At 48.3% G+C, this 27133-nt stretch overlaps 1 protein-coding gene across 1 annotated transcript; it reads right to left on the bottom strand.

Moving 5' to 3' along the window:
* Positions 1–629: 629 nt before the first annotated feature.
* OXTR (oxytocin receptor) lies at positions 630–21852 on the bottom strand. The gene is made up of 4 exons (XM_019748246.3): positions 21724–21852; positions 21021–21091; positions 19782–20853; positions 630–7130 (listed from the first exon to the last, which is right to left on the bottom strand). The coding sequence occupies exons 3-4, from the start codon at positions 20728–20730 to the stop codon at positions 6883–6885; spliced, it is 1197 nt and encodes a 398-aa protein (XP_019603805.2). The 5' UTR covers positions 20731–20853; positions 21021–21091; positions 21724–21852; the 3' UTR covers positions 630–6882.
* Positions 21853–27133: the final 5281 nt, after the last annotated feature.

Raw genomic sequence — 27133 nt, 5'->3', positions numbered from 1 at the left:
ATTACCTGTGAAGTTCACAGAAGTGGAGAAAAGACACACTTTCTGACGCATGTATATCTGAGGAGATCTGTTCCTCCCAGGAACGCCCGTCGGAGGTAGGACACAGAATGGCACCCTGGGGGTGTGATGCCAATGGGCCACAGGAGAGAGGTGGAGTTCCGCTCCCTCTTGTAAGCTGCGTCCGGGTCATCAGGGACTCTCGCTTAAAATGCAGGTTTGGGGCCCCAGCAATTCAGTAGTGGCACCCAGGAATAAACACAAACCCATTTGATTTCACAGGCGACCCCTATATCCCACTTGAGGAAACACGTGTTAGGGTCCCCTGAAGATGACAATCTAAAAATCCCATTATCTCCAGAATTAGACTGTGGCACACAGTGGGTGTGGCCACTTCATAACAGAGGTTTATTTCTGGGACTTAGAGCATCTTCTGACAGAATTCTGACAAATGAGAGTACCCACGACTGAGGACAATAGGACCACCCCAACCTACCCCACCCCACCCCCTGCAACAGCCCAGATACCCCTCTGTCACAGTCAGGCAGGTAAGTCTGCAGCCCCGCAAAGGAATTCAAGTCTGCAAGCACCAGATATGGTCCCTGTTCTTGGGAGGGAGAAAGAGGGCAAAGTGATGTATGAAAAAAAATGTTTATTAAGTGCACCATTTATAAAGCAGCTAATGAAGCAGACATCTCGCTATTAGCCACACCATTCACCAACTGGCACAGTACGCGAGGGTACCATGAAAAGTCACCATGGTAGAACAAAATCGAGGAAATTACATTTTGCATTCAGGAGTGTTTCACTGCAATTAAATACAAAAATATTAAGCAATTTGAAAACAGGATCTTCATAAAAGGCAACCGCCTTGTACAGTATCAATCCATAGACCCATCCCAAAAGGAGACCAAATTGTGTGACAGATTATTTTTTCAGGGCCTAAAGAAACAAGGCTGTCTTCAAGTATTCATGTTTCACTTTTGACCATCAGAATAAAACATTCCCAAAGAAAATCTGCGTGCTCCAATTTATTGGCACCTCCAGCCACGTGTTAGGTTTGTAAACTGAAAGAAGGAAAAGGCTGAGCTCAACGTAGCATTCTGAACTCTGCACTCATCTCTTCAGGCTTTTGTGGGGGAAGACAGTGGAAATATTCTTTAGGATGACCTGCGGGGGGGGGGGGGGGGTGTATAGCCAGGGGTGCTGCTGAAATCAAATGTCACTGATTTGCTATAAAACGCAGACTCCTGTGCTATAATGAGACCCAAGGTACCATCCAAAGCTTTCACAGGAGGAAAAGGAGGAAAAGTGTCTCAGTTGCTTCTGGAGCCCAAGAGCTTTGCAGCTCCAGGGTTCTCAGGAAGGCCGTGCCCCTGGTCAGCAACTTACAGTAGATTTTTCTATCAACTTCATCCCCAGTGGCTTCTGCTGGTGGCTAGGAAGGCAACTTCCCTGGGAACAGCAGAGACCGGAGCACCTCTAGCCAGTGAGCAGACCCCACCATCGCTGCCTCTGTACCCAGAGAGCCCCAGTTGGACATGGGCACTGAGACCCCAAACCAACATCCTGTTAGCTTCCCAAAGAGCCAGCCCTGGCTGGTGTTGACACTCTACGTGCATGTCATAGAAACACTGTGCAACGCATCTGGTCTACAGATGATACTGTTCTCAGTCTCCAGTTAGTCCTGCAGATCTTGAACTAAATGCTGAGACTTTGAACATTGAAACGTAGTGCATGCCTCTCTTCTCCCTGAACATCTAGACCCTGCTAGCTCATTCTACTGTGTGCATGCGTGTGTGTGCACATGTGTGCGTGCGTGTGCCCATGGGTGTAGACTGCAGTGTGGAGGGAGAAGATGAAAGTGGACAGGGACAGAGTGGCTCTGTGGCTTTTGAGAAGTGCTCTTGCTCTATCATGGTGAGTCCAAAAGTATGTGTGGAAACAAACAAACAAAAAAATGTAAATGTGCCCCAGAATGCTGTTGAGCTGCCTGCCCAGTCTCAGTCGGGAAACCTCTGATCTATAACGTCCTGTATTTAACACCTTAAAGGTATTTCCTGGACACAGTCACTTCCTACCTCAAGGCTGAGAGGACATGTGAGAACAAGTTTACCTTAGTGAATTGCTCTTCTAAATAAAACACAATCTACAGCCACAAGGCATCACTTGTGCCTCTACCAGAGCAGGGTGGGCATACTGTCACTGCTGGACTTTTGGGCCAAAGTGGAAACATCATATCTTGTAGACAGACTGAGTAAAAACACCATGGGTTTCCTCCGAAATGGTGAGTCACACAGAGAAATGCAAGCACTGAGTGGTAAGAGATTCTCCAAGGAATTCATCCTTCAAGCTGGCTGCCCCTGAATTCAGCTGGTAAACTTTTTTTAAAAAAAATTTTTAAGTATTCAATTAAGTGGCTTTTATAGCATATTCTCAAAACCATGCACCATCATCACTAAGTCCAGAAAATTTTCATCACCCAAAAAAGAAGCCTCGTACCTATTAGCAGTCACTCCGCATTCACCCCAGCCTCCAGCCCCTGGCCACCACCATTCCAAAATCTATCTCTATAGAGTTGCCGATTCTGGACATTTCATATAAATGGAATTGTGTAGTATGCGGCTTTTTGCAATGGCTTCTTTCACTTAGCATGGTATTTTCAAGGTTCATCCATGTTGTAGCATGAATTAGTACTTCATTTCTTCTCATACTGGATAACTTGCCACTGTATAGATATAGACCACATTTTATCTATCCATTCATCAGTTGATAGACATTTAGGTTATTTCCATTTTTTATACGATGAACATATAGGTACAAGTTTTTGTGCATATGTATGCTTTTATTTCTCTTGAGTAAATACCTGGCAATGGCATTGCTAGTGTTTTAACTTTTTGAGGAACTACCATGCTCTTTTCCAAAGTGGCTGCACCATTTTACATGCCCACAAGCAATGTATGAGCATTCCAATTTCTCTATATCCTTGCCAAGACCTGTTATTGCCCATCTTGTTATTATAGCCACGTTAGTGGGTGTGAAGTGGTATCTCACTGTGGTTTTGATTCACATTTCCCTAGTGAATAGTAATATTGAGCGTCTTTTCATGTGCTTATTGGCCATTTGTATATCTTCTTTGGGGAAGGTAAGAAAATATGTCTATTCATTTGCTTATTCAAATATTTTGCCCATTTTCAAAATTTCCTGATTTGCCTTCTCATTGTTAAGTTGTAAGAGTTCTTTATATATTCTGGATACAAGTATATGATTTAAAAATACTTTTTTTCATTCTGTGAGTTGTCGTTTCACTTTCTTTCTTTATTAGTTTCAGATGTACAAAACAACGTAATAGACATTTATCATTTATACCCCTCACTAAGTGATAACCCCTCTCCCCCCATCTACTACTCCTCTGACATCGCATACAGCCGTTACATTCCCACTGTCTCTATTCCTAATGCTGTATTCCGCTTCTTGTAACCATATATATTTATATACATAAAATTGTAGTTGACATTCACTGCTCAGCTTCAGCGGCAGGTGTACAGTGCAGTGATCAGGCATCTACATCATCCCTGAGGTGGTCTCCCTAACGAGACAAGTGTCCATCAGATACCCTACAACATCTTTACATTATTGATTATATTTCCCCAACTGACTTTCGTATCCCCATGTGGTTACCAATTGTGCTTTCTAATCCCCTCACCTTCTTCCTCATCCCCAGCCCCTCCCATCTAGCAACCCTCAGTTTTTCCTCTATATCTCTGAGACTGTTTCTGATTAGTTAGTTCATTTATTCTTTTCTTTAGATTCCACATATAAGTGAGATCATATGGTATTTGTCTTTCTCTTTCTCACTTATTTTGCTTAGCATAATGTTCTCTAGGTCCATCCATATCGTTGCAAATGGCAAGATTTCATTCTTCTTTATGGCTGCGTAATAATCTCTTGTATAAATGTACCACAGTTTCTTAATCCAGTCATCTACCGATGGGCATTTTGGTTGTTTCCATGTCTTGGCTATTGTGTATAGTGCTGCAATAAACACAGGGGTGCATACATTTTTCAGAATTAGTGTTTTGGATTTCTCTGGATAGATACCTAGGAGTGGAACTGCTCGTTCATAAGGTACTTTCATTTCCAGTTTTTTGAGATACCTCCATACTGATTTCCATAGTGGCTGCACCAATCTGCAATCCCACCAACAGTGCACGGGGTTTCCCTTTTCTCCACATCCACGCCAGCACTTGTAGTTTGTTGATTTATTGATGATAGTCATTTTGACTGGGGTAAGGTGGTATCTCATTGTGGTTTTTATTTGCATTTCTCTAATGATTAGTGAGGTTGAGCATTTTTTCATGTCTGTTTGCCATCTGTACGTCCTCTTTAGAAAAATGTCTCTTCATGTCCTCTGCCCATTTTTTAATTGGGTTGTGTTTTTTTTTGGAGTTGAATTGAATGAGTCTTTTATAAATTTTGGATATTAATTCCTTATCAGATATATCATTGACAAATATCTTCTCCCATCCAGAAGGAAGAAAGGCTCCCAAACACTTTTTATGAGGCCATTATCACCCTGATCCCAAAATCAGCCAAAAACATTACAAAAAAAGAAAACTACAGGCCGATATCCTTAATGAACATAGATGCAAAAATCCTCAACAAAATATTAGCAAACAGAATTCAGCAATACATTAAAAAGATCATACGCCATGATCCAGTGGGATTTATCCCTGGTATGCAAGGGTGGTTCAACATCCGCAAATCAATTAATGTGATATACCACATTAACAAAATGAAAAATAAAAATCATATGATCATATCAATAGATGCAGAAAAAGCATTTCACAAAATCCAGAAGCCATTTATGATAAAAACTCTTAAGAAAGTGGGAATAGAGGGACCATATCTCAACATAATAAAGGTCACATATGATAAACCCACAGCTAACATCATACTCAATGGGGAAAAGCTAAAACCATTCCCCTTAAGATCAGGAACAAGGCAAGGTTGCCCACTTTCTCCACTTCTATTCAACATACTTCTGGAAGTTCTAGCCACAGCAATCAGACAAGAAAAAGAAATAAAAGGCATCCAAATTGGTAAGGAAGAAGTAAAATTCTCATTATTTGCAGATGACATGATACTATAGAGAGAGAACCCTGAAGACTCCACCAAAAAACTATTAAAACTGATAAATGAATTTAGTCTTTTCACTTTCCTGATAGTGCCCTTTGAAACCCAAAAGTTTTGTTTCCCATTTTTATGAGATTCAGCTTATCTATTTTTCCTTTGCTGGTGCTTTTGAGTGTCATATCTAAGAAACAAGTGCCTAATCCAAGATCACAAAGATTTATGCCTATGTTTTCTTCTAAGAGTTTTATAGTTTTAGCTCTTAAATTTAGGTCTTTGGTGCATTTTTAGTTAATTTTTGTATAGAGTGTGAGGTAGGGGTCCAACTTCATTCTTTTGCATGTGGATAGCCAGTTGTCCCAGCACCATTTGTTGAAAAGACTATCTTTCCTATTGAAGTCTCGTCACACTTGTCAAAAACCAACTGGCCATAAATGTAAGTGTTTATATCTGTACTCTATTCTATGCCATTGGTCTATATGTCTACCCTTATAGCAATACCACACCCTTCTGACTACTGTAGCTTTGTAGTAAATTTTGAAAGCAGGAAGTGTGAATCCATCAACTTTGTTTTTCAAGGCTTATTTGGCTATTCTGGGTCCTTTGCATTTCCATATGAATTTTAGAATAAGCTTATTGATTTGTGCAAAGAAGCCATCAAGGATTTTCATAGGATTGCATTGAATCTGTAGATCAGTTTAGATAGTATTATCATCTTAACAATATTTAAGTTTCTGACCCAAGAACACAGGATGTCTCTCCATTTATTTAAGTCTTCTTCAGTTTCTTCAAGGATATTTTGTAGTTTTCAGGGTTATAAGTTTTGCGCTTCTTTTGTTAAATTTATTCCTATTTTTTCTTTCTGATACTATTATAAATGAAATTATTTAATTTCACTTTCCTGTTGTTCTTTGCTAGTATAAAGGAATACAATTGAGTTTTGTACACTGATTTTGAACTCTGTAACTTTGCTGAACTCATTTATTAGTGCTAAGGGGTTTACATGTGCATGTGTGTATACACGAACTCCTTACAATTTTCTATATACAAACTCATGTCATCTGCAGAGTTTTACTTCTTTCTTCCCAATTTAGAAGCCTTTTATTCTTTTTATTTCCTAATTACTTCTTAAATATTTGCTTCTTAAACATTTTCATCCCATTTTTAAGTTTGAATCGCTGCCTGTGCCAAATGGTCTCGTAAAGGAATCCATGCTCCTAGGGCCACGCTCTGACAAGCTGGTACCCAGGGACGGTCCACTCAGAGGAAAATACACTCTGCAGTCAGAAGGATGTGAGCACCACCTCCCATCTGTGGTCCCACTCCCACTCCTTACTCCGAGGTCAGGACACTAGGCTTTCACACTCAGTTGCTCACCAATCCTACACTTAACTACTTTTCACAAGGTCCCAGAATAAAGGAGAAAAAAAGATGCTGGAGTGAAATTACAGGTTCAGGAAACAGGAACAACCCCATCCAGCAGCCAGGGGCAGCAGTGTCAGGGTAGCAGATGTACCTGTGGGGGCCCAGGGGAGATCCAGGGACTGTCTGATGGCTGTTACCCTATCATCTTCCCCCATGGAGACCACTTCTGCACCCTGTGTCAGAATTCCCCACCCCACTCAAGCTGCCCCAAGGCGTGGAAGGGTACAAACTGAAAGGTACCTTATATACATATGTACATGGCCACAAGGGGCGGACTGTCCACGTCACGTGACCCAAGCGGAGGGAGGCAGTCCAGCCCCAGGCCGGTCACACAGAGGATGGCTGTGTGCAGCTCCTCTGGCTGGAGCTGTGCTGGCTCAGAACAAAGGTGGACGAGTTACTCTTTTTGCTGACACTTGTCTCTCCCGGCCGGGGGCCCTTCAGGTAGCTGGAGGAGCAGCAGAGGAGGCGCTGCACGAGCTCGTGGAAGAGGTGGCCCGTGAAGAGCATGTAGATCCAGGGATTGCAGCAGCTGTTGAGGCTGGCCAGGAGCATGGCGATGATAAAAGCCGAGGCTGAAGGGAGAAAGGAGAACAGGGCATCACAACCGGAGCATTAGCCATCATTAGCTGAGAGCTGCCTTTTCCAGGTATCAGGGCTGGGCCACAGAATGGAGTACTAAAGACACAAAGTCTGCCTCCCTTCCATATCCTTGCTGTGGAAGGTTGTGCACTCAGCCTGCCCCTCCTCAGCCCTCCCCCTGCCAAGCCCTCCCAGGCTCAGCCAGCCCTGGAACGCTCCTATCCTTTCTCGCATCAAACAGGTCCCCACTGTGTGCTTCCATCAGCAGCAGGAGCTGTCTGCCTCACTCACCCAGCAAGTGTCAAGTACCTACTGCTCAGAGTCAAAGGGTGCAGAGTCCAGAAACTGCCAGACCTCACTCGTATTCTAGCCTCACCAGGAGCAGATGACTTTAACTCCCCCAAAAGTGCTGTTTCCTAATCTCTACATGGGGATAACAGGAGAACGCAAACCTCATGGGAATGCTGCAAGGATTAAAGAGTGTCTGGTACTCAGTGAGTGCCCAGTTCATGGTGGCTGCGATCATAACCATGTGCCAGGCACCAGGTTAGGCATCAGGGACACCAAAATAAGATGAGTGGCACCATGAGGTGGCCACGACATGGTTCAGGTGGCCACACCAAGGAGGGGTGCAACTCTGAGAGTGAATCATGGCTGGCCCCACAGAAACCAGCATTTGAGCTGACACCTGTAGGATGCTCATGACTTTTCCAGGGATGGAAGGGAGGAAGGGTCCCCCAGGCAGAAGGAAAGGCACAGGCAGAGGCATGGTGGCGAGAAAGCGGATGCTATCTTCACAGCTGAGAACACAGAAAGCGTTTCTATGAAGACACCCCAAGAGCTTCAGCATGATAACAGATTTATACAGAAAAAAAAAAAAGGTGACACTAAAATTATATGAAGCACTGTGTAGAGCCATTATACTGAGAATTTATTGAGTTTCAGGCAGAAATGATGATCAGAAATCAACTTCAAGACATTGCTCGTCATAAACTTACACCTCAAGGAGGAAGAAAATTCCTAACCCCAAATACTTTTAAGTAGAAGAGGAAAATATCTGGGTTTCTTTCAATGGACTTAAATTGGCAAACCGCAGCCATCTCCCACCAACAGAGGACAGGACAGGCCTCCAGAAACCCGAGGAAAACAACAGACCTAAGCGTTCTGTTCACAACCACATTCTCATGAGTGAAGGCAACTGCAAGAAGGCTCAACAAATCTGCTAGTCTCCCATCTTTTCTGCACCAAGTTATCAAAAAATAACTCCAGAATTCAAAAGCAAAATCCAGGAAAGGATTTTTCATGGGGATGTTGGAGTTGCAAGAGCTAGACGCCATGGTCAATGCAGAGATGCAGAGTACAAAGTCTCCGAGTGCCCAAGGGGGAAGGGCGCTTGTTTGTGAGATGAATTCAGTGGTTCCCAAAGTGGGGTCCCCAGATCATCTAGGAACCTGTTGGGAATGCAGGTTCTCAGGCCCCACCTGAGAACTACTGAATCGGACTCCTGGGGGCAAGGGTCAGCGATTTGTTATCAACAGCCCTCCACTGGCTTCTGCTGCACGGGCAAGTTTAAGAACCACTGGTCTAATTACTTGGTGCACCTGGAACTGAAGCAAGCGACAACAGACAAAAAAAAAAAAAAAGAATACAAAATCTTGCAAAAGAGAAAGCTTAGAAAGCCAAGGAGGGAGATCTAATCCTTAGATTAAAATAATTTTTAAAAAGAAGAGAGGAAGCGTGAAGGGAGATACAAAGCCAATAATATTGAATTCCTCTTTCTATATAACAGAATGAAAAATATATATATTTGCTTTGATTTCCATGGGTGAGAAGATGAATGTAAGTTTAGAAATTCTGGTGAAATATCATCAAGACTAAGAATAGAATGTATTCAACATCATAATTAAACATATATAATGAAAGAGACAAAAATCAACATATGAAAGTCAAAATTTTAAAAGGCATCGAAAAGAAAACCATCAGACACAAAGGGAAGAATGGAGGTGTGTACAGCTATGAAAAGGGATAGAAGGAAATATCAGGAATGAAGTTCACGCGTGGACGGAAAGGCACTGCTTTACGGAGCTGTGCAGAGTCAAAGGGTGTAATCTTAGCTGTTCATTTAAACTCCTTGCCTCACTCTTTACATTTTGATCTTTTTAAATATATACATCTCCTTCAGAAATAGCAACAACAAAAAGGAAACAGTTAATGAATTCCCGAGTGGCCACCGGCTGCGGCTGCGTGGGAGGAGCTGGGGCCACAGCCGACACCTCTGCCCCCACCTGGTGGCCACAGACACGAATGACCGGCCTAGCCTGGCTCCTGGGGAACGAATGACCCTCTCTAAGCTGAATCTGCTCACATAAATTACCAATGCTAAGGGCACATTTGGACATTTGGACTTCTTTTTTATTTTTTTTTGCACATACCCTAATCAACCAAGACATGATTCTCCAGCCGTGGAATTTCAAGCCATCAACAGGAAGGAGAGCTATTTGGGAATAAAAATACAAGGGCTTTGGAGGACGAACGGTAGACTGGGGGTTGGCAAAGGGAAGTTTCACAGAGGAGAGACTGGAAAGAGCCAGGCTGAGGGGGACCTTGAATCTAGGCTGAGTCTGAACTTTAATCTGTAGGCAATGGGGAGCCATTGATGCTCTCTCGGCGGGAGAGGAGCTTCACTGCACCTGCTCTCTGCACTTACCATATGTTGTCTAGGGCACAACACTGCCCTTTCTGGTGGCTAGAAAGGCTTCATAGGACGGCACACGAGCAGGAATAGAACAAAGCATGCAAAACATTGTCCTTGCATTTCACGACGATGTTTTCAGGGAGCACATGACAATGCAGCAATGTTGCCCATCGGAACCACTGCTCAAGTTTGCACAGGACAGTTTTCAAAGCAGCCTTATCCCCATTTAATGGATGAGGAAAGTGAAGCTCAGAGAAGGGAAGTAACCTCAAGGACACACAGCAAGTCACCCTATATTCCTACCTGAAAGTAATGAAGTCTGATTCCTCTTAAAGCTAGGTCTGCATTTACACGTCAGGTGGGTTCCAGTTGGTTCCTCCCCTTCCCAACACAAAGACACAGGCTGTCCAGGCAGTTGACCTCATGGTGTGATTTGAAGGACAAAGTCAGAGAGCAATTTCCCTGTTCCCACCACAGATGGAGGCCCCCTCGGATGCTAAGCACTGCCTACTCCCCAAGGATGGTCTTTTAAAACCCAAGTGTATCTGGAAGGGGAAACACATTGCCTCCCATCAGATCACCATCCTTCCTGGCAGAAGTTTCTCCTGGTGTAGCCTAGGGGCCAGCAAACTACAGCCCACAGCCAAACCCTGCCTGCAGCTTGTTGTTATACACAAAGTTTTATTGAAACACAGTCATACCCATTTGTTCACATACTGCCTGTGGCAGCTTTCGCATTACAAGGGCAATGCTGAGTACATGCTACAGAGACCTTAGACCCCGTGAGCCTAAAATATTTACTGTTTGGCCTTTTTACAGAAAAAGTTAGCCAATCCTTGATGCCTATACGAGGGGCAGATATTTAAAAACCTGGGAAAGGGCTCAGCAAGGGGAGGGGCAGACCACAAGGGGACGCTCAGCCCACCTCTCCCCACATTAACAGGAGCATAACTTTGCTTTCGAGTTACCCTGGCCTGGGAACAAATCCTGACTCTGCCGCTTTGCACCTGTGTGTTTTTGGACAAATTGCCTAAACCCCCTTAACCTCAGTTTCTCCATCTGTGAAACTGGAATACTGAAAAGAACTTCTTTACAGAAGAGTTGCCAAGTTGAATTGGACAGGATGCCAAGCGCTCACCGTGACTCTGGCACAGTAACAGTAAACACTTAGTAAAGCTTAGCTACTGTCATTCTTAGTATAATGATGTGTACGTGCTCAAATAATGTTACTTTTCTTATTAATAACAGAGTTTGCACCAACACACGTGAAACAATGGAGAGAGGCTGCTTCCTGGGCCGGGCTGTGTCTTGGAATCTGAGGCAGCCCAAGGTGGGACCCAGGACCCAGTGGCTGGGCTTCTGGAAGCGGAACCACCATATGGCAGTGTTTGTCCAGTGTGGCTCCTGGGCCAGACTGTGTGGCCACGGTCAGCTTATACACAGATTCCTGTGCTGCCTCCAAAGGCCCCACCACCCGTGGAGCCTGCAGAGCTAACACACCTTCTCAGCCAGCTTGTAATTTCCTGATGGGTTTAAACAGACTGAAACAATGGGCCATCTTGGGGAAGGGCAAGGGGGATGTCTGCACTCCACAAAGTCAAAGGTGAGGTGAAACAATGAGCCAGCATTAGCTAAGAACGCTCTTGGCTGATTCCATCTTACTTGGGGTCCTGGGAGTATCTGACCTTACCATTCAGATTTCAGTACTAAGAGCTACTTGGGCTCCCACAGGAGCCTAGATATTCTAGCTGGGAAAAGCTACTGACTCTCCACGCTGCAAAAACCGTCCTCTCTCCTTTCTGCTCACCTCTATTCCAGCCGGAAGTTCTGGGGCCCTGCCACCTTCCTGATTCTTGTACACTGAAGTCCTCACCGTGCTGCTGTCTCTGTTCAACACACGCCCGCCCACAGGGCAGCTGCTGTCCAGCACTGACTGGAAAGGTAAATCACAGTAGCCTCACAGGTCCCCAGTGATGCTGGGGTGGCCACGCCCAGGGCTCCTGGGGAGCAGGCGCTGCTCCCCCAGCCTGCCCAGAGCTGGCTGAAACGCTCACAGATGAGCTCCTCTCAAGGCACTGCCTTTGTCCCAGGGCAGCCCCACGCAGAGGTACACAGGCTGCCTCTTTGTCTCAATCCAGAGTCATCCTGGACCCGTCTTTGAAGGGTCATCCCAGCTCCCAAACTCTCCCAGAGACTGGTCCCCAGCCACACTTTCCACAAAGCAGAGCAAGGATGAAGTCAGTGCAGAGAAAAGGAAAATCTGATGTCAGAATGCATTCCGCTCCCCGGACGGTGGAGCCATTCACGGAGGGTCCCAGCAGAGCCCTGGCTCAGAGTAGGGGGGAGGGGGAGCCAGGAACACAGGATTCAGACCCACACCGCTCCCCCCCAGCTCTGTCCTTCTCTGAGCCACACCCACTGCCTGAGCCGTCACATCCTTACCTGTAAAATGGAGGGGACACTGACAAGGACTTCGAGAAAACTGGGGGCAAATCATATGAAAGGGCTTCGTAAAAGGCAAAGTGTTTATTTAAACACTTAGCATTATTATTATTAACGGATACAAGATATGATCAACTGCATAATTTTTTAAGCTCTGGGGACTCCTGATCCCAGGTCTGTTAAAGAAACTGCTCTTTGCCCTTTTTTCCATGACTTCAAAAATCAAAATAAATAAATAAAATAAGAAAACACAGAGCCCTGGGATTGGGTTACGTAGCATCAAAGGAACTCAATAAATAGTCCATTCTGGAAAAACTTACTCTGCCAGTGACATAAGAAACCCAAAAGGGAAGGTGGCAGCAACCCTGGGGAGAGCTGGGGTTCAGGGTCTCCATGGGGAGAGCCATTCTAATCATGTTTCCTCCACTCGCTCCCCCATGAAAAGAACGCATTTCCCCCAGGACAAGCCCGGAGTCCCTGCCCAGAAGGGAGGCTGACGGGGTGGGACTGGTCCCGGGATTGGCCCTCACACCTGCCTGGCTTCCAGCTCAGGGCAAAGAGAAGGAGGAGGAGGAAGTGGGAGAGGAGGAAATGAGATATTCACGAATCCTTTCATGCTTCTCTCCTCCGTGCCAGCCACTGCGCTGGCCCTGGGCACCAGTCCTCAGGGATTGACAGACAGGTTGGGGAGAGATGTGCGTACAAGACAGGCAGTCTATTACACAGGGTGGTGCAGCATTTGGGGACGGGCTGGTGGGCCCAAGGCTGGGGGACCACAGGTGATCTTCAAGGGGGGGAGGGGTTCCTCCATGCCAAGCATGGGCAGATATGGCCACCCACCAATAGCAGATGTCCCCTGCTGGGCAATTTTACCCCCAGCATACAGAAATAACTCTGTATTCCACTCAGCACCATGATTCATGGAGGGGTGGGAGGCGGAGGGTCACTCCAGGATGGAATGCCCAAGCCTTCCATCCGCCCACCAGCCTGGCTTTACTTAAGCCCCAAGAACTCCCCTGTTCAGATTTCCCGCACTCCCTCCACCCACCCAAATTTCCCGGCACTCCTTCTGTTGTGGAAGCCCAAATTAGCCCAGAACAGCTGACGTGCAGCTGCCCAAGGCCTCCTCTGGGCTGTGTTGCTCCTGAGGCATTTCTCGTACAACTCAGAGGCACCTGGTGCATGTGACATCTCTCATCTGAAGCAAATCAAGCTCCTCAACTTTTTTTTTATAAGTGGCCCTCACTCCAGAAACCAATCATTGGTTCAAGGCCTCCCCCCGCCCTAGGGGATCAGGAACTCAGGTCTAAGTCCCTTATTCCTGTGTAGGAATTTGGGGGTCAGATCTAAAGAAGGCCTTTTCTTTTTAAATGTACACGTACAAGATTGAATACTCATGTGTATTACAAAGTGCCTTCTTTGAAAAGACTACAATTTTACAACATTGGAATCGTTCTAAAAATCACAAGTGTGTGATCACTCCAGGTATCATAAGGCAAGGGTTAAGAGCCACAGAGTATGCTACAGGGAGTTAAGTGGGCTCCTATTATGTTGGGGACGTGTTGGGCTCACTGGGCTGGACCTAAGGAATAACTACATTCTGGAAGCAGAAGAGCCGGGGTCTTTTTGTGAATGACCAGGCCTTTTCTACCTTGCAGGGATTTTGGTAAAAAGGATATTAAAGACTTACTACTCAATGTGTAGTCAATGGGCCAGCTGCCTGGGCATTGCAGAGGTGGTACCCGGATGCCTGCTAAAAATGCAAACTGTTGGGATGCCACCCAGGTGTCCTGAATCAGAATCTGCATTTTAACAAGATTTCCCACATGACTTTTGTGCACACTGAAGTTTGAGAAGTAGCTTTCCAATAGAGGGGAAGATACTAAAGTAACTGTCCAGTGATCTCAACATGAAATATACAACAGCTTCTTTGCATAGCCAGCTCCTACTCATCCTTCAAAACCCTTTTTAAATGTTGCTTCCTCTCTGAAACCCCCAATTTTATTTTTCCCCAGAGAGACATAATCAATGATTCCCTCTTGGGGCACGCACAGTACTTGATAAATAACTATTACTCTTATAGAATCATCACTTCATATTGTCATTATTTATATTTACAACCTGTGGCTGGGACTGTATCTACTTTGTGGCTCTGTCCCTAACTAGCAGAAACTGGAAAGTAGGAAAAGGGACTGAATCGAACTGAAGCATGAAATCAGCAGACAGAAATCCTGATAAATCTGCCACCTCCACTAGCACCTTGGAAAGGCAAAAAGACAATTTCCCTGCTTAACAACAGGAGACGGCCTCCTAACAAGATGCAATTCCCTCTAGGAAAATTAAGTTCAAAGTCAGATATCAAGGTGAGCCAGAGAGAGAGAAAGAAACAGAATGAGCAAGAGTGACCATTACAATGTGAGGCCTGGGCCCGGGAGGGCAGAGGCCTGTGGTACTGGAGCCTCTAAAACACAGGTAGGAAGTGCCAGCTTGTGGCAGAGCACACAGGCAGGCTCCGGTAGAGCCTGCGCCTCAGTGGCCAAATCAGGATCACAAGAATCAGGGGCTGGGATGGTGAAGACCAGCTGGTTACACCCCACTCCTGCCCACCCCTCATGCAAGGGGTCCCTTGGGTTTCCGAAACCCAGAGCTAGGACCTCCCCCACCTCACCTCCTGCTGGCTCCTCCAGGCGTGGCCTAAGTTTCTCTACCTCTCCACAATCTTGTTCTCAGCGTCACTGGGCTTGCCACCACTCCTCCACTGAAACTGCAGCCCCTCTGCTAAAACCCTGCTCCTCAGCTCAAAACGATTCCCACCCCCTCCACGGCACTGACTTACCCCAGGACGCTGACCCATCTTGAAATTTCACTCTGTTTTCTTAAAGCAAACATTTATCGAGCACTCACTATAATATATGCCAGGCACTGCACCACTGGCACATTCCACCCTCCCTGCAACCTAAGCCCTATTTTTAACCCCAGGAAACTGAGCTCTGAGCAGGTTTAGTCAACTGCCCGGGGTCACGGCTGCTACTCCATCTGGCTATACCTTGGGACATCAGACTCCCCCACTCACCAGCCTGACAGAAACTGGGGGTGTCCCTCCGGAAGGACTGGGAAGCTCATTTTCACATGGGGGAACACTTAAAACCAGGCCTCCTGTACATTTCAAACCTTCCTCTTGACAGATGGTTGGTTGCCCCCAGTGAATGGGGCCCTCACTTATTCACCAGGTAGGCAGTTCTACTGTTGGAGGGCTGCAATCCTACGAATGCAAACCAGACTTGTAACAGTCAGAATAGGGGGAAGGGAGGAGAACAGTGATACTGATGAGGTGGCCCCCACTGCCACAGGTCATACCATGGCCTCCTCCTAACACCTCCATGAGTAGGCTTTGCTGTCTGAGCCTCAGAGAGGTAAAACAACCTGCTCGAGGACACACAGGAATGAATGACAGAGCAGGCTCCCAGCACTGGCCAATGGTGTGGCTCTCTCCTCGCACGCATGTGCTAGGGTCTGCAGTGCCGCCCTCTGTCTGGGCCCCTGCAGTGGAGGGCCCAGCCCCGTTCTCTGAGCGTTTTCTTGCTCCCATGGAAATCAACAATTAAACTTGGAGGAGACAATCTGAAAGACAAATAGGGCTCATCTACGAAGAATGAGATTTTTTTTTAATTCAAAAGCTTCTCTAGCTTCTGGGAACCTGAGAATGGCGATTCGACAAGAGCCACACTTACTGCTTGGTGGGTACAGGCAGCACACCCACCCCATCTGCCAACCAGTCACCTCCTCTCTCCTCTCTGCCCACTGGGCAGGGCATTTCACAAGGGACACACTGAAGGGGAAAACTGAGGACAGAGACTCAAAATCAGCTCCACCACTCACATCCAGCACCCACTGAACCCTGGAAACACAAACACATCCCTCTCCGCCCCCTCCCACAGAACTAGCCCAGGGCTGGAGTTCTTGGGACCAGCAGCAAAGCACATTTCACTGAGTCCAAGGAAAGAGGTAGGTGCCAAATCTTTGGCTGTGGAATGTGATTCTGAAGGCTACATGTGGGGCTTCTCAAAACCTGCATGGGTGTCTGGTCTCAGGCCTCCTTCTACAGTCTTCCCAGTCTCCCCAAATCAGAGCTCCAGCAGCATGTGGCTGCTTTGAAGTGGGGGGGGGGGGGTTCATTCAATTACCATGACGCTCCTCTTCCTTTTTTCTTCTGAACAATGGAAATACTGAAGCTGCAAGTTTTCCTCTTTGCTTTGGCTCTTCCGAAAAGGGAGCTCCCTGTACAGCTCACCTCCACACAGAGTGCCTTTTTTATTTTTACTGTCATTATAGTATTATAATTTTTCTTATTCTTTTTCTGCTCCTACATCTAAGTTTCCTTATATCTGCTTCATCTCACTGCAGTACGTGAATCGTAAGTATCCCCCTCAAATTACTCTTTGGAACAAGGTGAGCTCTAAAGCCATGAAGGCAGCTCTTGGTGTGAATGAAGACGTAGGTGCGAGGGGAGAAAGTAGGTCAAGGGAGAGATGCAAAAGGGGGAACTGGGTTTCAAGAGAACATCAGAGAGCGAACCGTGATGGAGGCAGGGACTTGGTGTTCCGTGAGGGGCCACGAGGCCAGCTGCCAAGGCTAGCTTAATTTCTGCATCCACTGTTAACCCCCGATCTGTAGCCAGTGGTGAAGGAACCTCTCCTTTTGTTCTTCCACCGGTTTTCATGATGAAGCTACTGGCAGGAAGAGATCCCACGTCTGCCCTTCTCCTGCCTCATTCTGAGCCCATCTGCCCTGGGGCTCCCCTGAAGAATGCTAATGTCACGCTGTTTCCAAGGGCTCCCTGACCTTCCAGGCTCCATTCCCCAGGAGATGAGCAGAGCCAGGGGCCCTGATCTGGATATTTTGCGTCTCTTGTAAAGTCCCTCCCTCTTGGAGAGGAAAGTGGGGGCTGTGCATTAATTCCACTTTGCTGATCAACATCTCCTGAATAGCTCAAACGTGTCTCTCTTTTATCCTTTCCTTAACATTTGTTGATAGCCTCTCCAATGAGTCATGTCTCCAAGGTGATTATAAACACCATCATTTCCGATAGCCCAGCCTGCTACTTGCAATTGTCCAGATTAATGCCACGTGGGCACAGGGCATGTTCTGGCTGAGCCCACGTCCACTCGGAACCCTGTGCGTCTGGGCCAGGCTGGTGGCCAGAGCCCAAGTCCCCTGTGCTCTTGGGCCTCTCACATGTGGACTGGGCACCTGCTCCTGGCAACACCCTGGGAGTGGCAAGGGGGTGCTGGCAGCATCACAGCCATGAATGCCATGGTCTGCATTTGTACTCTCCTCGGAGCACGCAGGACAGAAGGCTCAGGAGGCCCAGGAGGACCTGGGTTTCTCACGTGATGCCCACCCTTTCCTCTGAACTAGGAAAAAGGAGCAAATGGAAGTAGGACCTGATGTTCCTACAGTCCATTTCTTTCCCTGCTCCTGGAGCCGGAGCAGGGGCTCATCTCCACTGAAGGCCTCGCTCCAGGAAATCCTCATGGGACGGTATGCACCCCAAAGGCCTCTGGCCCCCACTTTATGTGGCGGCACTCTCTTCTTTCTCTCTTTTCCTGTGTCTTGTTTTTAAGACAGAAAAATGAATTGTTTGATGCACTTTTAAAGTGTAGAAAAGATCTCCACTTCACTGAGTGATGATGACGTGTGTTGCCCCCACGGTCTCAATTTTGAAGGAGGAAAGTGAGAAAGAGGAGAGCAGGTGAGGGGATGGCCAGGGGGAAGTCCTATGAGGAGGGGGCTGTGGGAAAGAAAGAGGAAGAAAAATGAAGGGGAGTGGTCAGGGAGCCGTAAAGAGACAGGAGTCCGAATATCTGCGGAATGCATGCACTGAATGCTGGGTGTCCTCACAGTAAGACACTAAGGGTCAAGGAGAAGAGGGGATTCCTCACCAAAGTCCCACAGCTAGTAATGGCTGGAGGGAGGACTAGATCCCAGGTCTCCCCAGTACCTGCTCTGAGGGAATGTCAGTCTCGTTTCCTCAAGTGCTGAAGTTTGAGCTCCTCAAGACCTGGTCTGGCCTCTTCAGAGCCTGCCCAGGAAACAACAGAAGGCTGATGCCTTACTGACAATCCCCCACTGCTGGCTTTTGCCCAGCCCAACTCCATAACTGTGCGCCCCTCATAAGAAACCTGGTGCAGAAAGAAATGGGGGGACAGGAACCCCCAGCTCTAGGTCCTGCTTTGCCTCCCATCTGCTGTGTGACCTGGAGCAAGTACCTGCTTCTCTGAAGAGATCCCTGAATGCCCTCTGTCAGGTGTGACAGGGCTGCAGGATGAAGCCAGGCTGGCTTTGCTGAGTCCTCACAGCAATCTCCACCCCGCACAGCTGGACTGCCATAGGCAGGTGCTCAATAACTCCTTCATGACAATTGCCCTAGCCACTAACTCTCGGCTAACTGGCAGGGGTGGGAAAGCCAGGAGTCTGTGGTCTCAGGAGGAGAGCAAAGCAAAGTGACCCGCTGAATGTTGGAGGATGGCTGTGTTTGCAACCGTGGGAGAAATTATGATTCTATCCGGAAACAGGACATGTATGCCGTCTCAAAGGCAGATAGGGTGAAAGCAAACCCCTTGGTCTCTCCTTACAAGCATTTGAGTCCCTGGCATCCCAGTGCAGTGTTACCTGCTTACAAAAAGGTGTAAGTCATTCACCACCACTGATTACCCCTCCTGCTCTCTGCAAACTGTGGCCAATGAAGCCGGAACTGCCTGGAGCTCTCAGAGGCCAGTGCCAGCTACAAGCCCCAAACCTCAAAGCGACCGCACTCTCTGCTTCCCCAAGCGTCTCTCCACAGACCACTCCATCCTCTCCTGTCCTCTCCTACTACTCTCCCCGACACCAGCCCAGCTTGGATAATGGCCCCAGTCACCCACAACCCGCCTCCGCCATCCTCCAACCTGGATGGAGAGTTCCCCGCCCTTTGCCAATCACCCAAACCTGTTTACTTCCTGGCTCCTTCCCCTTCTCCCACACCCCCAGCGGAAGTCACAGCCCCCACGACTGCCTGCTGTCCCCTGAGATACCTTGCTACCACCTCCTCCAGACCAGGGTCCAGGAACTCATCTTCATCCCCCGCCAGCACCTTCTCAGCGCTTGGGTGGACGAACCGAATCGCCCGCCTCCTGCTGCCCTTAGCCAAACCAGACGCGTGGGTTCAGGCTAAGCTGAACTTCAAGAGGAAATTCAACGTAAAGTGAACTTAAAGTGGAAAGGAGCTAGAGCCTGGGCGAGGGTTGGAAAGTTACCTTGGACACTCGCTAATCATGCGGCAGTTAAGTCACGTGAACCTCAGTTTCCTCGTTTGTAGTAAGGAACCAACCATGCACCGCATGTGCTCTGCGCTCTGCAGGATTCCCAAACCCGCTTCTCCCGGCCAGAGGCCCCGGACCCGGCTGTGCGGAGGCAGCAGGCCCAGGCCCGCCCCGCCGCGCTCCTCCCCGTCTCTGGCCCGCGCTACCTTCCTTCGGCGCATTGGCATCCCAGACGCTCCACATCTGCACGAAGAAGAATGGCGTCCAGCATACGATGAAGGCCAGCACGATGATGAAGGTCATCTTGACCGTGCGGATCTTGGCCTTGGAGATGAGCTTGACGCTGCTAACGCGCGCCAGGGCCGCGCGTTCCCCGCTGCTCGCCGCCGCGCTCTGGGGCCCCTCGGCCGCCGCCGCCGCCGCCGCCGCCGTCTTGAGCCGAAAGTTCTGCCAGATCTTGAAGCTGATGAGGCCGTAGCAGGCGGCAAGCACGATGACCGGCACGATGTAGACGGCGAGCGTGATCCACGTGATGTAGGCCTTCGGTCCCCAGGGCTGGATGAAGACGGCCCAGCAATCGAAGACGCCGTCAGCCACCTCGCGCAGCGAGAAGATGTGCACCTGCGGTGCGCTCGCCACCAGGCAGCCCAGCCACGTGGCAAGTACAGCCAGGCGATCCGCGCGGCGGCGCAGGGCGCGCAGCGGCTGGCAGATGGCCAGGCAGCGGTCCAGCGACATGAGCAGCAGCAAGTAGGTGGAGGCGAACATCCCCACCACCTGCAGATACTTGACCAGGCGGCACAGCAGGTCTGGTCCGTAGAAGCGGAAAGTGATGTCCCACAGCAGCTGTGGCAACACCTGGAACACGGCCACCACCAGGTCGGCGATGCTCAGGTGCTTCATGAAGAAGAAGAGGCGCGAGTACTTGTGGCGCGTGGTGCGCAGGGCCAGCAGCACGCACGCGTTGCCGCTCAGCGCCAGGAACAGGATGAGGCACAGCACCGCCACCTCCACGCGCGCCAGGGCCTCATTGCGCTGCGGCGGCCCGGCGGTGCGGTTGCCCTCGGCCCCTGGCGGTGCCGCGCTCCCATTGAGCGCCTCCGCGCTCCCATTGAGCGCCTCCGCGCTCCAGTTGGCCGCAAGCGCGCCCTCCATGACCGTGGCCACCGTGGTGCTCCCCTGGCCTGGAAGCCCCTTAAGACGGGGTGCGACGGGGCTGGGCCGGACGGAGAGGTTCCACTCCTGGAGACTCCGCGGACCTGTCTGCTGGGTGGGGCCCTGAAACAAACCCCCAGGGTCTTGAAAAGACCGCCGCGTTTCCCTCCCTACGCAAGTGCAGCACAGCTGTCCCCTTCCCAGGAACCCCAAATAATCTGGGACTCGCGCCACAACTGCTGGCCCCGGGGTTGCTCAGCCGCCACCCTAGGAATCCCCGTTTGAGGTACCTCCTCTGAGCCACGGAAATGTGCGCGAATCAACCGGACGGCCAGTTCCCTGGGATATTCAGTCACTTCCACTGAAGGAGAGGGGAGAGCCACAATCAGCCACTTTCCTCCGGGACTGGGACCCCCAAACCAGCCGCCTTCCCCGGGGACCTGCAAACTAGCTACCCACCCCACCCCCAGAACGCTCGGCATAGCCACCTCCCGCGAGACCCCCAAACCAGCCACCTTTCCTGGCTAGTCTTACTCCAGTTACTTCCTCCGGAGATCCCCAACGGCCCTTACCTGGGAAACCCCAGCTCAGGACCATCCTCCAACCAACCTCCTGTTTCTAAGACACTCGGCTATCCCCCCATCCCAAATTTCCACAGCAGCTTTTCCCCCCATAACCCCAGTCCAGTGGTCCCTCCAAGGAATTCCTGACTCAATACCTAACCCCAGGATACCCAGGCGCTGTTCCCAAGCCCTCTCCCGCCGGGATCCTCCAAGGCCTAGACACTTCCTGCGGGGATCCTCCCCAGCCCAGCAGCCTCGAAGGTTTAGGAATCCCACAGGCGTCTTTTCCCCCCCGACAGTCATCGCGAGCCGGAGCACCCGGGGCGCCTCCAGGAACCAGAGGCTCGAGGCACTCCACCACTTCCACTTGGGTCCCCATAACCCCATCAGTCCCAGCCATCCCATCCACCGGTGGGCAGGACCCAGCTACCTGCACCGAGTCCACAGACTGGACTAAAGTTGGCTCCGCGGGGAAGTTGCACCGTGGCGGAAGGCTCCTTCAACGATGCCTGCGCTCCCGTCCCAGGTTGGGATGGCTGCTGTTGGAACCCAATCTGATACTATGCTGAAGTCTCGAACTCGAGCTTCGGCTGGATTCCCCTGGTCCGCAACCTGGCTGGTGGCTGGATAGTGACAGAAGGCGAGCGAGGGGCGCCGCCGAGGCTGTGCGCGCCGACAGCGTCAGCCTGCGGCGCTGTCTGCCAGTGGCCCGCTTTTCTGCCGCGGGTGGTGGGCTGCACCACCACAGGAATCCTCTGGGGGGCGCAGGAGGTCTGCAGCGCCGACCCCCGCAGAGCCAGGTTAACTCGCCCAGCATTGGCCTCTGAGCGGTAACACACAGGCTTATTTCACAGCGGCTTAAAACTGCAGGAGGGAAGGAGCTCGTAAATAACCCGCGTGGTTTCTTCCTTTCTTGGTTTAGAAACTCCAGACTCTCAGGCAATGGGAGGCTTGAACAGCAGTGTTTTCCCCTGCGTAGTTGGTGATGAAGTTATAAAAGCATTTAACTGATATTTCCCAAATATCAGGTTAATTTCAGCGGGGTTTTTTTGTGTGTGTTTTTTTTCGTTTGTTTGTTTTTGGGGTTTTTTGTTTTTGTTTTTGTTTTTTTTTAATCCCAGGAGTTTATGTGGTGGATTTATCAGTGAATTCAAGTAAGTGCTTGCTTTGGAATGCTTTTGTTCATATTCCCATTCATGAGGAATTAGAAATACATTCTGTTCTAATCAGCACGGAGAGAGGTCTTCAGTCTTTAGGTAGCTTTAGAAGATCTCAAGGGAAAAAAATTCTGTATTCATTTTAAGGCGATTCTGATCATCTGAGGCCCAAAGCCACTTCTTCCTCCTTACCATGCTTCAAAATTAAAATTCCACATGGTGCCAAAGGAAGATTAAATGTTAAAGACCGCTTCTCTGACTCCTAGCTTCTTTTCTATTCTAAAAATTGTTGTTGTTATTGTTGTTGTTTTTGAGTAATTTACAGTGGCCAAGAATTAAGGCAGAAGAAAAAAAGTGAGGATTCAAAAATGAACAGTTCTTCGAAATTCATTAAATGCATATTTCTTCCTGACATTTCACTTCTCCCTCTTTTAATTGTGTACCATTGAATTAGCCAAGGACCTGTTCTGTGCCAAGACACCCTGGGGGCAGACCCTTTGGCAGTCCTGGTCCCAGGGTTCTAGTTGAGAAAGCATTCCAGGACAGGCCTGGGAATTCCCGCAGCATTGTGCAGGGGCCAGAGATAAGAGTTGTCTTTTTCTTGCCCTTGGGATTTGTGTCATAATACTGTTAAAAAAAAAAAAAAAAGGTAAAATTCAAGTAAATTTTTAAGATCTTATTGGCCTCATTCAATCATACATGAATCGAGCAGCATGCAGTCTTGCAGCTAGAAGGCAGCTCAGAGGAGCTGTACAAAATGAAAGTCTTATAGGCAGAAGGGAGCAGGAGCAAGGAAGTTAGAGTCGGCAAAAAGAGTGGATTGGTTATTGCAAGGTTACTCTCCCTGTAGGCGTTTATCAGGCAGATCACTTAACTAGCGCTGATCAGGTGATTCCTAAGTGGTTTAAGATTCCATCTCTGGGAGAGCTGAAACTATAATGAAGTTACATCTCAGTTTGGCAATGTGGAGCTTAGCATAAGTGACACCATTTGAGGCCTGTTGTCTTGTTTTTAACAATATTCATAGTATCTGTCACACAAATGACAGATTGAAGTTACAGACCACTCAGGTGACAATTACATGACCTTGACCTTCTCTCTCGCTTCTGTTTCTCCATACGTAAAATGAGAGGATAGCTAATCTCTGAGCTCTCTGAGCTCTCATCCCTCTGGTTTTCTGGAATTTTATGATCTATGCTGCCTGAAAGCTTAATTCTAAGGGGTAAAACACATCTGCCCCACCCCCACGCCACGGCCAGATAAGGAGAGGTTTTCCCTGAGCACCCTGATTGGTAAATTCAGGAAAGAAAACACTGCGTCTGTAGAGCCCAGTCTGCCCCTCTCTCTCCTGGAAGAGAGCTGCCTGCAACAAACAGGTTTCCTGGGCCACTTCTCCAGGGCTGGGCTCTTCCAGCCCATTTTGGGAGGTCTGCCTGTCCTGGGCCAAATCCCGGATTCACTTAGTAGGACTATCTGGTCTCTTGCAAAAGCTAAGTTCTCATTTAGCCTTCGTCTAGAAAAAAAAGTGAATAGTTTTATCCCCGTTTCCTCTCATTTTATTTCTCAATGTGTGCAGAAGCCAGGCAGGGGCGAGATGCTATTTACTGTGGGGTCCCCTTGCAGACTTCTCTCAAGAAGTGAAACATGCGCCCACACCCTGCACCTCTAGCCGGGAAGACAAACACATGTCTGCAGTGTGATGATGTTAAATGCTAATGCAATGGCCAGGGAGCACTTGAGGGACAGTGTCACAAAAAAAAGGCAGCTAGAGTTTGAAGTCCAAGAACAAGTTCTCCAGGAAGCAAAGAGAAAAGGCATTTTCAGAGGCATTCCAGGGTGTACATGGCATTCTGGGGACTGATTATTCCATGTTGCTGGGGTAAGTGTTTAGTGCTCGGCTCTTGCTGCTAGTTAATAAATACTTATTGGTGCTGAAAGATCTTGTAGGCCATGCCAAGAATGGATTTTATTCTGTAAAAATGTTCCCCCAAATGCAGCGTGGAATACCTTCTCTGATGATACTCAAGATGTGGATTTAGTATTGATAATAATATGGTGAGGAAATTAGTTATTTTGCAGTTCTACTTCAATCTTTTTTATTTCAGCAAGGAGAAAGTCTGATACAACAAAAATCACAAGGTGGTAGTAGAATGCCTGAAGTTTGGGAGACAGTGGTGGGGAAGGTGAGGCATGAGGAAGGACTATAAACATACGCAGTCATGTGCTTTAGCATGAGACCCCTGGTGGCCACAGGGAAGATGGGAAAGGAGACACCGGCATTAGGAGACTCACGGGAGTCCAGGCAAGAGATGTCTTTTCAATTCAATTGGACAAACTGCGCGTGTGTGGTGTCTGCTCGTGACTGCAGACTTCACTTGTAACACGAGTGTGCTCAGTCTCCCCCATTCAGTTGTGTCTAAATTAGTCTCCTATATCATAGTCCTGTATATATTTACCCGTCATCTATCCTCTCACACATACCTATCAATAAAATATATTGAGAAAATGACTGATTGATTATCCATGAATATCCCTCAGCAAATTAATCCCCAAGGGGCAGAACCATGCTTCCTGGAACAATATTTCTGTGGAAATAAGGTTGAAGGAGGGCTCTTTGTGAGAAAGCAAGTTGTTCATACATGTGTCCCATTCTTACTGAGAGGAAGTAATGACAGAGATAAAGCATTATGTTTCTAATTCCAAAAACATGTCATTGACAATGGATGTGACAACACAACTCCTATGAAGAAACTGGCATAAATAAACGCATTCTCCATTTATAGACACTGTTGGCCTAGGTTAAAGCATAACAAGACATAACTAGAAAGAAAAGCATTGTTTCAGGAATAGCAGACAGTGGAATAAAAGCAGGCTGTCCTTTTGCAGAAAAGGATTACTGAGAATCAGGATCTTCGGAATTTCTGACTTCTTTGGGAGAAGTAGGGCCTAGAGGAATAGACAGTCACTTAAAAGTGGTTGTTATCCTCCTAACAAGCAGAATGATTGGGATTCTCATAACAGAGATGTCTATTTCATAACAGAGGAAACTGAGGTTTGGGGTCGGGGTGGGGGACAGGCCCAAGGCCACACAGCTAGTTAAAGAAGGCCTGCATGGCAGGAGAGACGCGTGAGAGAAACGAAAACAGGGAATCTGGAAGCCATGGTGGGAACTTTGCCCTCTCTTGCAAAATGCCAGGAAGCGTTGGGGGTTTTAACTGAAGGAGAGCTGGGATAAGCCTTGGCACAGGGTGGGTGGTGCATGAATTGGAAGGGGACAAGAGGTAAATGGAAAAGAGGCTGTTGAGAGTGGAGCGAGCCTGAATAGGGCGGCGCCCGGGGCCACATGGCAAGGACAGGTGACTTGCCCAAGGTCCCACTGCCATCAGAAGTGAAACCAGACCACAACTCCAGGCTTTCCACAGATCCAGCCACTTCCTGATATGTGGAAAGGCATGAGCAGCATTAAAAAGGTTCTGGAGATAAAAGCTGGAAAGATGTTTTAGTGAAGTAGAGGGAAAGGGGGTGTGGGCTGAGGAAAGAGGATAAGGGAGGTGAGAGGAGACGGTCCCCTGGAATCGTTCGAGAGGTCAGCCTAGACTTCACAGGACACACAAAGAAAACAAAGCGCTCTTCTTCCACCCGCCACTCTGGCCCCGTTTCTATCAGTCCATCTCTGGCAGGACGAAGAAGGAACCGAAGGGAAATTCCAGGGGCCTGACAGCTCCAAACACAAATGTTGTCCCAAGCCCCAGGCAGGCCATTTCTCCTCCTCCACCAATTCCAACAGCTCACTCATTGTTTTTTGTTTTTGTATTATTATTATTCAAAAAGAAAAGGCATTTCTTCTCAGATAGGCAACCAACAGAAGTTTACCTGGCTTCCTGGGATGTTGAGTACATTTGGACAAAATGTACTATTTCCTGTGCTGTTAGACACAAACATTCATTCACTGCGTATTTTCTACGTACCTACTGGGTACGCAGTGGGGTTCCCTGAATCATGGTACCGAAAGGCGGCGAGTCCAGAGTTGAACTGGACCAACCAGTGCCCCTGAGCTGGGTAAGAAAATCAAATCGCTGCCTGAATTCGGAGGTACAATTCTACCAGGACCGCGCCACCCTGTGTGACTACTGGCAAGCCCCACGCCTGCCTGGCCTCTAAGGAAACTTTAAGGAGTTTCCTTTCTTAACGAGAGACAATCTCTAAGGTCCCTCACAACTCTCCCCTCCTGTCATTCGTTCTCTAAGTCTGGGCAGCAAACACACACACACAGTGGAGAAGCGAGCACGAAACGGATTGTCGGCTGAAGCAGCCTCAGCACCAGCGAGGCTCAGGCACATAGCAGGTACTCAATAAACACTAGCAGACAGAATGAGTGTGGACTGTACAGGAAAAGCGAACACTCTGTGGGGAAAGTGACTCCAACATGTGACATATCACTGTTCGCCTATCAGACTGGCGAAAATGAAAAAGGGAAATAAATGCATTGGGAGGCTCCAATGCTCTCAAACAATGTTAACTGACGGCAATGTATTTTGGAATAGCCTCCTTAGGAGGAAACTGGACAAGATGTATCCAAAGCCAAGTAAAAACCTGGATACCCTTTGACGCAGCAATTAACCCTTCTAGTGATGTAACTTAAGGAAACAACTGGGCAAAAGTGCAGAGAGGTGTACAGATGTT

This window comes from Rhinolophus sinicus, chromosome 5 (assembly GCF_057876585.1).
Source record: "Rhinolophus sinicus isolate RSI-liver-muscle chromosome 5, RSI-T2T, whole genome shotgun sequence".
Lineage (NCBI taxonomy): Eukaryota > Metazoa > Chordata > Mammalia > Chiroptera > Rhinolophidae > Rhinolophus > Rhinolophus sinicus.
Note: the sequence above shows the minus strand (reverse complement) of the source record. Positions and strands in the feature narration are given on the sequence as shown.